This window comes from Amblyraja radiata, chromosome 31 (assembly GCF_010909765.2).
Source record: "Amblyraja radiata isolate CabotCenter1 chromosome 31, sAmbRad1.1.pri, whole genome shotgun sequence".
Lineage (NCBI taxonomy): Eukaryota > Metazoa > Chordata > Chondrichthyes > Rajiformes > Rajidae > Amblyraja > Amblyraja radiata.
This window is the reverse complement of record NC_045986.1, coordinates 16,360,610-16,375,672: the sequence shown is the minus strand read 5'-3', so window position 1 is coordinate 16,375,672 and position 15,063 is coordinate 16,360,610. Positions and strand designations below refer to the sequence as shown.

The window sequence follows — 15,063 nt, the reverse complement described above, 5'->3', positions numbered from 1 at the left end:
TTGCCTTCCATCACAGTGAGGAGGAGATTCACTGTGATGGATGTTTGTGTAAATTGTGTTGGTGTGTGTCTTATAACCATATAACAATTACAGCACGGAAACAGGCCATCTCGGCCCTACAAGTCCGTGCCGAACAACTTTTTTCCCTTAGTCCCACCTGCCTGCACTCATACCATAACCCTCCATTCCCTTCTCATCCATATGCCTATCCAATTTATTTTTAAATGATACCAACGAACCTGCCGCCACCACTTCCACTGGAAGATCATTCCACACCGCTACTGAGTAAAGAAGTTCCCCCTCATGTTACCCCTAAACTTCTGTCCCTTAATTCTGAAGTCATGTCCTCTTAGTTCTTTTCTTGTATGACTGCAGAAACCAAATTTCGTTTGAACTTCATGTGAGGTTAAAATGACAAATAAACGGTATTGTATTGTATATTGTATTGTATTATGGATGTTCAGTCACTCTACACCTCCATCCCCCACCAGGAATGTCTTAAAGCCCTCCGTTTCTTCCTCGACCGCAGAACGAGCCAATTTCCCTATCCCAACACTCTCCTCTGCCTAGCAGAGCTGGTCCTTACTCATACTTCTTCGACTCCTTCCACATCCTCCAAATCCAAGATGTAGCCATGGGCACTCATATGGGCTCCACATCTGCCTGCCTCTTTGTAGGGTATGTCGAACAATCCCTGTTCCAGGCGTACACGGGTCCTATCCCAAAACTCTATCTCCGCTACATTGACGACTGCATCTGTGTTACGTCCTGCACCCATGCAGAACTCACTGACTTCATTAACTTTACTACTAATCCATCCTGCACTTAAATTTACTTGGACCATCTCCTTACCGATTCTTGATCTGATTGTCTCCATCACAGGAGATAGACTAATGAATGCCATTTAATATAAAACCATTGACTCCCACAGCTCTCTAGACTACTACACATCTTCCCACCCTGCTTCCTGTAAAGACTCTATCCCCTTCTCCCAATTCCTCCGTCTACACCGCATCTGCGCCCAAGATGAGGTGTTCCATACCAGGACATCTGACATGTCCTCATTCTTTAGGGTTCCCCTCGTAGATGAGGCCCTCACTAGGGTCTCCTCGATATCCCGCAGCTCCGCTCTTACACCCCCTCCCCTCAGTCGCAACAGGGACAGAGTCCCCCTAGTCCTCACCTTTCACCCAATCAGCCATCCCATACAGCACATAATCCTCTGGAATTTTCACAACCTCCAACGGGATCCCACCACTAGCCACATCTTCCCATATCCATCCCTTTCCGCACAAACCGTTCCCTCTGCAGCTCCCTGGTTTTCTCGTCCCTTCCCACTCACACCATCCCCATCCCAGGTACTTGCTCCTGCAACCACAGGGGATGTAACACCTATCCCTATACCTCCCCCCTCAACTCCATTCACGGACCCTGACAGTCTTTTCAGGCGAGGCAGAGATTCACTTGTACCTCCTCCAACCTCATCTACTTTATCCACTGTTCCAGGTGTGGACTCCTATATATCGGCGAGTCCCAGCGCATGCTCTGGCGATTGTTTCGCTGAACACCTCCGCTCAGTCCGCCTAAACCTACCTGATCTCCTCCCTGTTGCTAAACACTTGAACTACCCTCCCAATCCATCACAGACCTTTCTCTCCTGGGCCGCCTCAATTGTCAGATACCTCATATCACCTCAAAACGCCTCATATTTCGCTTGGGCAGCTTATACCTCAGCGGTATGAATATTGAATTTGCTAACTTCAAGTAACCCTTGCTTTCCCTCTCTCTCTCCATCCCTCCCCCCATCCCAGTTCTCTGACAAATCTGGCTGTCTTTACATTTTACTGTTTACATTTTATCTCTGTTTGCTTTGTTGTTACCTTCTCCTTGCTAACAATTAAGTATTCTACATTTTCCTTGAACTTCATCCCCTTTGTCTCATTGTCACACCTTACACTTCCTATCTCTGTATCTCCCTCTCCCCTAACTGAAGAAGGGTCTTGTTCCGAAACTTTACCCATTACTTCTATCTAGAGACGCTGCCTGTCCTGCTGAGTTACTCCAGCATTTTGTGTCTATCTTCGGTTTAAACCAGCATCTGCAGTTCCTTCCTACACAAGATTACTTTTGTAGTCAATTTCCTGTGGTGGACCACAATGACCAGATTTATTGAACTTTAATTTCTAAATTCATAATAACTAAACATGAACACTGCCACTAGTCCACTGGAATAATGCAACTTTTAGATTAGAGAAATTACTTTTGTGTAAGAGACTCTTCTATATATTTTTTACTAATTTATAAAAAAAATTAGAATTCAACATGATAATTTGGAGCACACTACTGAAAAATGACCAACTCTACATGCTTTTTAGATTTTTCTATCCACCCACACATCATGCAAAGTAGTGCATAGTTATAAAGTCCTACATCATAAAAAGCCCCTTCAGCCCAGCTCGTTCATGCCAACCAAGATAGTGGTCTCGTGCTCATATTTGACCCATATCTCTCTACAATTTTCCTGTCCATGTACCTGTCCAAATGTGCTTTAGATGTTATTGTCTGCCTCAATTATTCCCTCTGGCGACTCTTTCCATATACTCATTATCCTGTGTGAAACCGTTGCCCCTCACATCCTTTTTACATTTTCCCCTCTCACCGTAAACCTATGCCCTCTAGTTTTTAATTCCCCTTTTGTGGAAGAGTGTGCATTCATCTTATCTTTGCTCCCTCTTGATTTTATAAACCTTTGCACTCCTTCCAGCTTTCCTACAGTAGGGTGACCAAAGCTGTCCACAATACTACAGTGCCGGCTCACGGACGTTTTTTTACAACTGCAGCATAACACCCCATCTCCTGTAATCAATGCCCTGCCAGCTTACCAAATGTATTTTTCACCATGCTATCTACATGTGATGCCACTGCCAAGAAGCTCTGTACTTATACTCTTATGTCCCTCTGACCTACAACACGCCCCCAGGGACCTACCACTCATTGTGAAAGTCCCAAGCTGGTTTGACTTCCTAATTTGCAACATATCCCACTGACCGGAATTGAACAGCATTGCAATTCCTGGGTCCACTTACCCTGTTGATCAAGATCCTCCATTGTCAGAGTGAGGCCCAGCACAAATTGGAGGAACAGCACCTCATATTTTGCTTGGGTAGCTTACACCCTAGCGGTATGAACATTGACTTCTCTAACTTCAAGTAGCCCTTGCTTTCCCTCTCTCTCTCCAACTCCTCCCCATCCCAGTTCTCCCACCAGTCTAATGCCCCTGTCCCACTCAGGAAACCTGAGCGGAAACCTCTGGAGACTTTGCGCCCCACCCAAGGTTTCCGTGCGGTTCCCAGAGGTTTTTGTCAATCTCCCTTCCTGCTTCCACTACCTGCAACCTCTGGCACCCACCTGCAACCTCCAGGAACCGCACGGAAACATTGGGTGGGGCGCAAATTCTCCAGAGGTTTCCGTTCAGGTTTACTAAGTGGGACAGGGGCATTACTGCCTCCGACTACATTCTATCTCTGTACCGCCCACTCCTCTGACATCAGTCTGAAGGTTCTCGACCCGAAACGTCACCCATTCATTCTCTCCAGAGATGCTGCCTGTCCCACTGAGTTACTCCAGCATTTTGTGTTTACCCTTTGTGATTTTTGCCAAGTTTCCTCACTATCTATGATACAACCTATTTTAGTGTCTGTAATGTTATAGTAATGCTTAGAAGCCCACAATTCACCCAAATGTTCTATCATCCACTTTCAGTACGATTCTGCCATTTTTCAATCCACAATTAGCAGCCTCACCTTATGAATCAATGGCAATAAATGCCTTTAGTTGAGAAGGAGTTCGAATGTTGGTGGCACGAGCTGAAGACCATAAGTCTTCAACTACAGAAGTCAAGATTAAACTTAATTTCTTGTTGCAAGCATATGGAAGTAGTGTCAGGTGAAATAATCTAAGATTGTAAACAATGCAGAAAGCTATAACTCTATCTGAGTTTTGGTAAATGTTTTAGCAAGCTTTCTGGGCACCTGTACAGCACACATGCATTAGGCAGTGGGAAGAACACAAATTGCTGCATCTTTCAATTCATAAATCTGTAAGGTCCAATTAGTGGACTCCTTGATGTAGTGAAATCATGCCTGACAACTATGATTCTACAGCATTTTCAAAGACTTTTGCACATACAAGGAATGTAGGATGGAGGGAGATAAAGATTCAACAATCAGGTCTCCTTTTTGTTTCATTAATTCAGTGATATTCACTGACATTTTATCCCGATCAGTCTCTTACTTCAAAACACTCCCAGGAACAATCCCATGCGCTGCATCCGAATGATGAATTGCAAGTCTGTACCCATGAGGCTCCTCACACTGAGCTTCTAATATCTAGCATGTCAATCTGGAGAGAAGGACAACTAAAGATCCATCCATTGATCTATTAAACTATAGCTTGATAAAGTACCTGCACAGTCAGAGTTGACGCAATTTCCCAACAGCCACTTATATCAGGCGGAAAAAGGCTAAACCAAAACTCAGGCCAATATCACTGGCAGACAGCTAGCAAAGATAATACGTTAACAGAAATAGGACACTCATGGTTCTGAGGCGAGTGGGGTGTTACTGGCTTTGGTTGAAAACTGGAATTAAAGATTGAGTTATTAATCCAAGCAATGCAACAAAACCACACTCACTAAGGATACTAAAAGTTGACAGGATTTACTACTTACATTTTTTAAACGTTTCACATCAACCTTTTCCTCCTGTTCTTTTCGTCGTTTCTTTTCCTGCAAAATTTCTTCAAGAGTTTTTACTTTCCAGTTATCCTTTTCATCTCCCATTGGTACAGACCACACTGAGCTAAAACACAATCAGTTACAGGCTAGTCATTAGGTTAGAAGAGACGTAATGACTTTGTCTCAACCTTCTCATGCTGGACTTCAAACAATATATAGATGCAGGGCACTTCCATTTGCTTAAACGCTGTGCAGATAGGTTCCTTTCCCTGCAAATGAAGTACAACCTAAAATTCTCAAACTTCTTCTCAATCTTACTGGCGTCTACACTTGAGAAGATATTTGCAAATATAATCTTCAAGACAACTTATACTATTGAAGAGATAGCTATTCCACACTGCCTGAACCTGGGTTAGATCTGAGAAAGACACTAAAGATCTGTTGCTTAGCATTACTTAGTTGAATATCGAAGAACCTTTTTGGTAAACTATACCAAACTCCTTCACAACAATGTTTCATCTTCAATTTCTGACACATTGTTGTTTTTATTCATCTGTAAAATTGGACCAAGTCCAGAAATTCAAAAATAATAAAATGATCCAGTGTTCATAAGCTCTATTATTGTTAACAACTACCATTTATTTCCCCAGATAGCAGTTCAATATACTTTTAGACAAGAAATCATTTAAAAAATGACACAATTTGAATTTAGGCAAATAAAATCAAGCTATTTAGATAAATACTAAATAGCTATACGATAGATACTATTTGTTGCATTACTGCAAGAATCAAGTCACACAGGTAGATGTAAAATAAAAAGTTATATCAATGTATTGTTTATCAAAATGCTGCCTAGATGCATTTTGAACAAGCATCATATACATACTAAGTTCCATGAAAGCTCTTCGATAGTACGGAGATGAAATTATTACTGCAGTACAGTGGAGTCCTTTTATTGTCACTTTCAATTTGCCATCTTAAAGAAGTGACAATAAAAATGGGTATTTTCCTTTGAGAAAATGTTAAATACTTATAGAAACTGTAATAAAGAAATTACATTGTAAATTTGGGGTGCCCCTCATGATCAAATCTAGCAGGTTCACTTCTGAAGAATAGAAATCCACTCTGAAACTGCAAAATCAATAGAAATCAAGAATCACTTTTTGCAGTAACTGGTACTGTTGTGGTGAGTAACCTTGTTCCACCATCCAGAAAGAATTGTAAATACTTGACTAGAGATGCTTGGAAACAGCACAACAAAATTACTGCAAACTTACAAATGTACATGCATATATTGGACAATTTAACAAAATACAGACATTTGGAATTGATTGGACCTTTTTTACATTGTGTGATTTCACTGTTTGTTTTATAGTCTTATTTCCTGACCAGCCTTGCCGCCTCAAAACAATACATAATGTAATGACCAGAATTAATGCTTGGTCTGAACAAATCTCCCATTCAAGATTGTCTTTCCATGTTCCTTGGTATGCAGTTAACCTGTATTGACAAAAAAAAACAATGAAGCCTATGTGAACATTTGTGTAGAAACTAAAGAGTTGGCAGGAATTGACAATAAAAAAGGCAGTATTTTTAGACTAAAAATTAACTAAATTTCCAACTCGTGAATGGACACAAAACAGTGTGTTGAGAAAGGCTTGGACTCCACTGTACTTCCAACAACACAGTTACAAACAATTTAAAGGAAAACTGCACAATAGAGATTTCTAGCATACAAGATCTATATCCAAATCCAAATATTAATTCTGAAGTCGTTACAATGAACACAACTTTATCAATAGAAAAATGCGAAGGAAATGGATGTTGCTACAATCTCATTAAAGTGACTTCACACTTACAAATGAACTTCTGCTCCAAGAGAACGGGGAATGTTTTTAGACAGTACACTGAAAGAGAAAAGTACAAGAGTTATACAATTTCTATCCTTGACAGTAAAGTCAATCCATACATTTTACATCATTTACTAGCTAGGACAACTGCTTCAATTTTTACTTCAATACACTTACAAAAATATCAAGTTAAAGATGAGTCACATTACACAGATATAAACATTTCTACTTAAACAGTACAATACTCAAGGCTCCATTCAGATGCAATCAAGTCTTGACAATAATAAATTAAACTCAAATTTGACTCATTGCAAACAAGTGACACTTTTATTGCAATTTATGACAATTGCAAACATTTTTAGACATAGTGATTCATTTTTATCAAGAATTGCCAATGTATTTATAAACTTTCTCCATTCTGAAATCAAAGAATGATACCATATTTTATTGGCCACCATTAATAATTGTTGTTTATATATTTAATGTAAAACTTTGAACATTACAATCCCCTCTAATCCAGGAGTGGTTTTATTTCTGCATCAGAAAATATGAATACTAATAAAAGAAGAGCATGATACAATTTTGTGATTACATGACTGCCTGAAAAGGATATGTATTTCACTATATCATGTAAAGGACTGTATACGATACTAGAACAGAGATCTTAATATTTGCCTTTTGCAAAGAGATTTGTTTGGAAAAGCCTCTGGGCACATTATTAGCAAGTAAAATTACATGAACAATGTTTTTATTTTTATGCTACATACTGTCAACACAAGTTAACTTGCATTCTAATTTCTGCATCTTAACAAATGACATTATGTACCTACTAAAATAGCACCATACCCATTAATCTGCAGTAGATCTAGTTCCCTGCAAAGAACTTCATGGAACCTAGAACAATACAGTACAGGAACAGGCCCTTTGGCCCACAATGTCCGTGCCAAACATGATGCCAAGTTAAACTAATCTCCTCTGCTTGCACGTGATCCATATCCCTTCACACCCTGCATAGCCATGTGCCTATTTAAAAACCTCAAACGCCTTTATATCTGCTTCCATCACCACCCCAGCAATGAGTTCCAGACACTCACCGCCCTCTGTGTATAAAAAAAACGTGCCCACACATCTCCTTTAAACTTTTCCCGTATTGCCTTAAAACGATGCCCACTCGTCCTTGATATTTCCACTCTGGGAAAAAGGTTCTGATTCTCTACCATATCTTTGCCTCTCAATGTTACATATTGCTATCAGTTCTCCTCTCAATCTCTGATGCTCCAGAAAGAGCAATGCAAATTAATTCAACTTCTCCTTAGTGCTCAATCCCCTCTAATCCAGGCAGCATCCTGGTGAACCTCTTCTGCACACTCCCCAAAGCCTCCACATCCTTCTTATAACAGGACGACCTGAACTGCTTACTATACTTCAAATGCTGCTTAACCAAAGTCCCATAAAGCTGTAATATGACTTCCTGACACTTATATTCAATGATAGACACATCAGGACAGGCAGCATCTCTGGAGTGAAGGAATGGGTGACATTTCGGATGGACACCCTTCTTCAGACAGAATGGTCTCAACCCGAAACATCACCCATTCCTTCTCTCCAGAGATGCTGCCTGTCCCGCTGAGTTACTCCAGCATTTTGTGTTTATCTTCGGTTTAAACCAGCATCTGCAGTTCCTTCTTACACACTTATATTGAATGTCCTGACTAAAAAAGACACGCATATCATATGCCTTTTTTACAACTCCATCTACTTGTGTTGCAACTTTTGGAGTTATGGACCTGAACCCCAATATCTGTACATTAGTGTTGTTAAGGGTCTTGCCGTTATAACTGTATGCTTTCCCCTTATAGTCGACCTCCCAATGTGCAGGTTAATTTCCAATTGCTATTTCTCCACCCGTTCCTGTAGCTGATCTATATCCTGCTATATACTTTGACAGTCTTCCTCACCAGCCACAATTTCACCAATTTTGGTGTCATCTGCAAACTTACGAATCAACCCATCTTCATTTATGTCCAAGTCGTTTATATATATCGCAAACAGAAATCCCAGCACAGATCCCTGCTAACTGCACTGGTAGACCTCCAGCCAGGATCTAAACAACCAAATCACCGTAAATCCCATGAATTTTAATAATTTGGATCAGCCCACCATGAGCAACTTTATCAATTGACTTACTAAAATCCACGTAGCCAACATCCACTGCCCCACCCTCATCGATCGCCTTTGTCACCTTCTAAAAAAACGAAATGAAGTTCATAAAACATTACCTGCTGCAGACAAAGCCATGCTGACTATCCCTCATTAGCCCACTCTCTCCCAAATGCAAATAAATCCTATCCCGAATAATCCTCTGCAATAGCTTCCCCACCATTCACCTGAGGCTCGCCAGCTATACTTCTCTGGACCATCACTACTTCTCTTCTTAAACAAAGGAACACGTTGGTTACTCTCCAATCCTCTGGGATCTCACCTGTGGCTAGAGAAGATAAAAATGTCATCTAGGCCCCTTCAATCTCCATCCTTGCTGCTATCAAAAATCTGGGAGAGATCTCATGGGCCCTTGGGGATTTATCCACCTTAATGTTCTTCAAGACCCAATACCACCTTATCCTTGATCTTAAACTGGTCTTGCATATTAGTATTCTCCACAGAGATCTCACTGTCCTTTATGTCCTTCCCCTTCGTGAATCTAGATGTAAAGTACTCTTTTAGTGCCTTGCCTACATCCTCCGACACCAAGCATAAATTCCTCCTTCACAATTTAGTGGGCCCCTTCGTTCTCTCTGGCTATCCTCTTGTTTTTAAATATAAAAAAGCTTTGGTACTTTCTTTAATCTGACTCGTCGATGAGATTACATGGCCTCTTTTGGCTCTTCTAGTTGCCCACTTGAGCTATTTCCTGCTTACTTTATATTACTCAATGGCCTTGTCAGATTTTGTCTTTCTAAACCTTACGTACACTTCAGTTTTCTATATGACCAAATTTACAAGCTCTTTGGTCATCCAACTTTCCGTTACCTTGGCATCCTTATCCGTCCTCCTTACTAGAACATGCCAGTCCTGAACTCTGATCAACAAATAACTTTCTAAAGCAGAACACCTCTCTTTGCAAACAAAGATCACAGTGATATGTCATTCATAAGTAACAAAGAATGAATGAATTGCTGTTTTTAAATACTTGCAAAGGGACTGCTTAAGCAATGATTTGATTACCAAAGTTTGCTTATCGTAGCTAAGACAAGAAACAACAAAATACGATAACTGCTCCTAATTCTTCCTGTAAAGCACAGATAGAAGGAAGGTAGACACAAAATGCTGGAGTAACACAGTGGGACAGGCAACATCTCTGGAGAGGTTGGGTGACGTTTCGGGTCTCAACTTGAAACGTCACCCATTCTTCTTCAGAGATGCTGCCTGTCCCACTGAGTTACTCCAGCATTTTGTGTCTACCTTCGATTTAAACCAGCATCTGCAACTCTTTCCTACACAGATAGAAGGAAAGCAGGTCTAAACCTATTTGGACTCAGTGTCAATACCCATTGCTGTCACATAACCTTGCAGGTTCACATATGGGAAGATTATTTGATTACACTGTATGAAGGGCCATTTCATAGTCAACAATTGGCTCAGTTTAAAAAAAAAGATACCTAGTGCTGGAGTAACTCAGCGGGTCAGGCAGCATCTCTGGAGAACATGGATAGGTGACATCCCAATCCAGTCTGAAGAAGGGTTTCGGCCCGAAACGTTGCCCATTTCCTTCGCTCCATAGATGCTGCTGCACCCGCTGCGTTTCTCCAGCATTTTTGTGTACCTATGGATAGGTGCATTTTGGGTTGGGACCCTTTAGCCGGAAGAAACTTCTCTCATCTGTGCTTTCCAAGATGCTGCATGGTTACTCCAGCACTTTGTGTCGTTTGTCATAAACCAGCATCTGCAGTCATAAAATAAGCACTAGCCTGTTTCTAAATCTGGCTCCGTTTTAATGTAGAAACAAAGAACTACAGATGCTAGTAAATACAGAAAAGGACACAAATTGCTGGTGTAACTCAGCAGGTCAGGAAGAGTCGACTCAAAACATCGCCTATCCATGTTCTCCAGAAATGCTGCCTGAAGAAGGGTCTCGAACCGAAACATCACCCATCACTCCAGAGATGCTGCCTGGCCTGCTGAGTTACTCCAGAGCTGCTGCCTGACCTCCTCAGTTATGCCAGCACTTTATGTCCTCTTGGCTCAGTTTTAAACCTGGTCTCATCAAAAACATAGGTGCACAACTGGTTTCCCGATAACAAATAGTTAACTTGTTGTCAATCTTATGCTTCTTGCATTATTTTCATGACAGAGGGATAGCACCAAAAAGATAAATGCTGCATTTGAAGCATCTGCAAACGTTTTCTCCTGTGCCCACTTTGGAAAGATTTGTATTTGTTGCTCCCACCAGCACTCCTAAAGCTCTGCTCTAATTGAAAACAATGAATAAAATGTATTTGCTATTATAACTGTGCCTTGTTCTAAACTGCTACTAGCGGGGAGCAAGCGTTGATGAAAAGTTGGGGAGGGACCCCAAGATCTGGTAACCACATAAGCTTTCACGTCCAGCGGGATATCCCGAAACAGTGTGTAATCATAGAAACTGTTTTAAACTGAAGTCGCCGTTGAAATAAAGGCCTCACTAACAATGTGGTGCTCACACAGAGCGACCCCAGGCCCTGTGGCGCTCCCTCAGCGCCAAATTCCCGGCCCTGCGGCGCTCCCTCAACCCCTGTGAGAGGCGCATCGGAGCCCAGACCGTTGGGACACCGGCGGCCGGCGCCAGTGACAGCGGTGGTTGAGGACGGGTAGGCCCGGGGGTCTTGGTCGCGCTGGGACAGACAGACAGGTGAGGTCCATGGGATTAGGCCCGCGGCCCGCCCGCCCAACAACTCCCCCGGCTCCAGCCCCTGTGCACCTTGTCCCGCACATATACGTTCCTCGCCCTCCGACGCCCGGCAGGTCCCCCTATCCCCCGGCTCCCGCTCACCTGGTCCCCACACACCGGGCACCCGCTCCACGGCCGCCGCGACGCCGCTGCAACGCCTCACTTCCGGCGCGACGGGATCCCCGCGCATGCGCTATGAGTCAATCCCAGCCAAAGATGATTCCAACTCTGGGCAAGTTTGGGGAATGAAACAGACACAAAATGCTGGAGTAACTCAGCGGGACAGGTAGCATTTCTGGAGAGAAGGAACAGGGGGCCGTTTCGGGTCGAGACCCTTCTTCAGACTGGTTACGGATAAGGGAAACGAGAGATAAAGAACGAAAGTAATGAAGTAACTTTCAAAAAAGTAACTTTGATAAAGGAAACAGGCCATTGATAAATTTGATAAATGAAACAGGCCTAGACTGTGGAACAGCATCCCCTTTCCCATCAGAACTGCCCCCTCCATCGACTCCTTTAAGTCAAGACTAAAATCTTATCTATACTCCCAAGCCTTTCCTGACGTCCACTGAGCGAGGGCTATATGTATATATGTATGTAGTTTGTTTGTTTATACTATTCTTATAACAAATGTAAAGCACTTTGGCCAACGAGAGTTGTTTTTTTTAAATGTGCTATATAAATAAATGTGACTTGACTTGACTTGATTGTAAGCTGCAAGCGACAATGGGGGAGGGATAGAGAGGGAATGCAGGGGATACCTGAAATGAGAAAAATCAATATTCATACCACTGGGCTGTAAGCTGCCCAAGCGAAATATGAGATGCTGTTCCTGCAATTTGCATTTAGCCTCACTCTGACAATGGAGGAGACCTAGGACTGAAAGTCTGTGTGGGAATGGGAAGGAGAATTAAAGTGTTAAACAACCGGGAGGTCAGGTTTATTCAGGCGGACTGAGCGAGGGTGTTCATCAAAATGATGGCCCAGTCTACGTTTGGTCTCGCCGATGTGTAAGAGTCCACAGTAGATGAGTTTGGAGGAGGTGCAGGTGAACCTCTGCCTAACCTTGAGGTGTCCTTGAGACTCAGGTGTCCTTGAGACTCTTGAAAGGCGCCCATAAAATTATTATTATTAACCTGAAAGGACTATCGTGATCCCTGAACAGAGTCGAGGGAGGAGATATGGGGACAGGTGTTGCAGCTTCTGCGGTTGCAGGGGAAGGTACCTGGGGAGGGGGTGGTATGGGTGGGAAGGGATGAGTTAACCAGGGAGTTGTGGAGGGAACGGTCTCTGCGGAAGGCAGAATGGGGTAGAGATGGGAAAATGTGGCTAGTGGTGGGATCCCGTTGGAGGTGGCTGAAATTTCTGAGGATTATGTGTAGTATGCGATGGCTGATGGGGTGAAAGGTAAGGACTAGGGGGAGCAAGGGCGGAGCATCGAGGAGACACAAATGAGTCCCTCATCTATGATGGGAGAGGAGAAAACCCGTTCACGAGGAACGACAACAAAGTGCAGCACTCAGCAGGCTCTGTGGCCAGTGAAACATCAGACCTGTCCCTCCTTTCACTGCAACTTCTGACTGACTTAAATGCCCTTAGATCTCACTCTCATTTAACTCCTGCCATATGCAAGGTGGTATAGGAGTATGAAAAGTATGGTATGGTACTTAAATTGTCACGTATGCTGAGGTATAGTGAAACTCATTTTTGTATACAGTTTGGTACAAGTATTACTGTACATAAGCACTTAGCGTCCAGTTTCCAGAACAGCTTCTTCCCAACAACCATCAGGCTATTGAACACTGCAAAATCCAACTAAACCCCAAACTACCTGGACTGCACTAGGGACTTTGGGCTTTCTTGTTTTTTTTTTAAATTATGGAACTTTTTTTTGTTTGTTTTATTATCGTGTTGCGCTGCTGCTGCTGCTGCTGCTGCTGCTGCTGCTGCTGCTGCTGCTGCAAGTAAGAATTTCATGGTTCCATTTCAGTACATATATGACAATAAAACACTCTTGAGTCTCTTGACCTGGAATGTTAACGCTCTCTCCAGACGCTTTGAGCGTATGCAGCATTTTATGCTTTTAATTTCAGATTTCCAACATCTGCAGTTTCCTTCCAGTTGTAGATCTGCGCGTGTGGGTGAGAGGGCAGGTCCAGTTCATTTCCACGGACAGACTTTGTCGTGGCTTTCAGAATAAATTAATGCAATGCAGGATCTTGAAAGCCATTAACAAGCCATTAGCCTTAGAGGAAACTGACCGAATTTTCAGAAGTAAATACATTATATTTAATAATTTCAAGTTCAAACATCAATTTCACATTCAGGCTTTTCTAAAGTTAGAAGAATAAAGGAATAAGCAAAGCAGCAACAAAGCTAAATAGGATTTGAATTCCTCATTAAGGAATAAATGCAGAATGATTTGAAAGGCCAAATGATGAACATTCATGATACAAGTGTAAATGAAGATAAACATCCGTATCGGCAGTTTCACCTCAAGAGTCAGAGCACAGCACAGAAGTAGGCACTTAGACCCAACTCATCGATGCCAGGTAGTCCCACTTGTCTGTGCCAGGCCTATATTCTACCAAACCTTTCCTATCCAAGTGTCTTTTACATGTTGTAATTGTACCTGCCTCTACCACTTTCTCTGTCAGCTCGTTCGACATACACATCACCCTGTCTGCTAAAAAGTTGACCCTCAGGTCCCTTTTATGTATTTCCCCTCTCTAGTTTTCCTGGGAAAGAGACTATGCATTCACCTTATCTATGTTGCTCATGATTTTATATATCTTGATAAGGTCACTCCCGTACCTTCTAAGCTCCAACAAATAAAGTCCTAGACTATCCAGCTTGTCCTTCTAACCCAAACTATCCAGTCCCAGCAACATCCCCATAAATCTTTTATTGCACCCTTTACAATCCCTATAACAGGGTGACAGAATTGTACACAGATCTCCAAATGTGACCTTACAAACATCTTGTAAAGCTATAACATGACATCCCAACTCATGTGTGCCAACACCACCTTCATCAACCTATCTTGCCATTTTCAAAGAACAATGCCCCCTAGGTTTATTCGGCAACATACCCAGGCACCTGCCTTTACTGTACTAAATACTGGGCTTTAACCTTTTTTGGCATCATCCCCATTTATGTCGCTGTGCCTCACCAGCACACTGCTACATGTTAAGAGTTGCTTTCTTTCAGATGAGATATTTATCAAAGCACTCTGCTATCTCATTAAAAAAAAGGCAATATCCAAAGTACAGTTTTCTCAATTGGTTTTCTGGACAGTATTGTAGTAATTTTGCTACGACTCACGTTTCATCACACAAGTCAAATTTAACACGCATAATGAAATCGGGAACACTATTTGCATTACACGGGTTTAATTAGTTATAATGCGGTTTAAACTGGGAACTAGGGAAACACTTAAAAGTTACTTTGGAAATTGACAAGCCGAAAAAAAGCTTCCTTGGATTTAATGTAACCAGCCCCATGGGAATTAGTTACCATTGTCTTGTAAGAACACAGCTGCTACTTTAACA

At 42.2% G+C, this 15,063-nt stretch overlaps 1 protein-coding gene across 16 annotated transcripts in view; it reads right to left on the bottom strand.

Moving 5' to 3' along the window:
• Positions 1 to 11,695, bottom strand: part of cdk11a (cyclin dependent kinase 11A) — a 46,185-nt gene extending 34,490 nt beyond the window's left edge. For 5 of the 16 annotated variants that reach the window (XM_033047901.1, XM_033047908.1, XM_033047909.1 and 2 more), the window contains exons 1-3: positions 11,615 to 11,689; positions 6,595 to 6,642; positions 4,730 to 4,859 (exon numbers count right to left, since the gene is read on the bottom strand). In XM_033047901.1, coding sequence (XP_032903792.1) covers positions 4,730 to 4,840 — 111 coding nt within the window. In that variant the 5' untranslated portion in view covers positions 4,841 to 4,859; positions 6,595 to 6,642; positions 11,615 to 11,689. Of the gene's footprint in view, positions 1 to 4,729; positions 4,860 to 5,792; positions 5,867 to 6,072; positions 6,236 to 6,594; positions 6,643 to 8,772; positions 8,831 to 11,614 lie in introns of all 16 variants that reach the window. The other 11 variants (XM_033047902.1, XM_033047910.1, XM_033047912.1 and 8 more) reach the window with 9 other exon arrangements.
• Between the last annotated feature and the right edge of the window lie 3,368 nt (positions 11,696 to 15,063).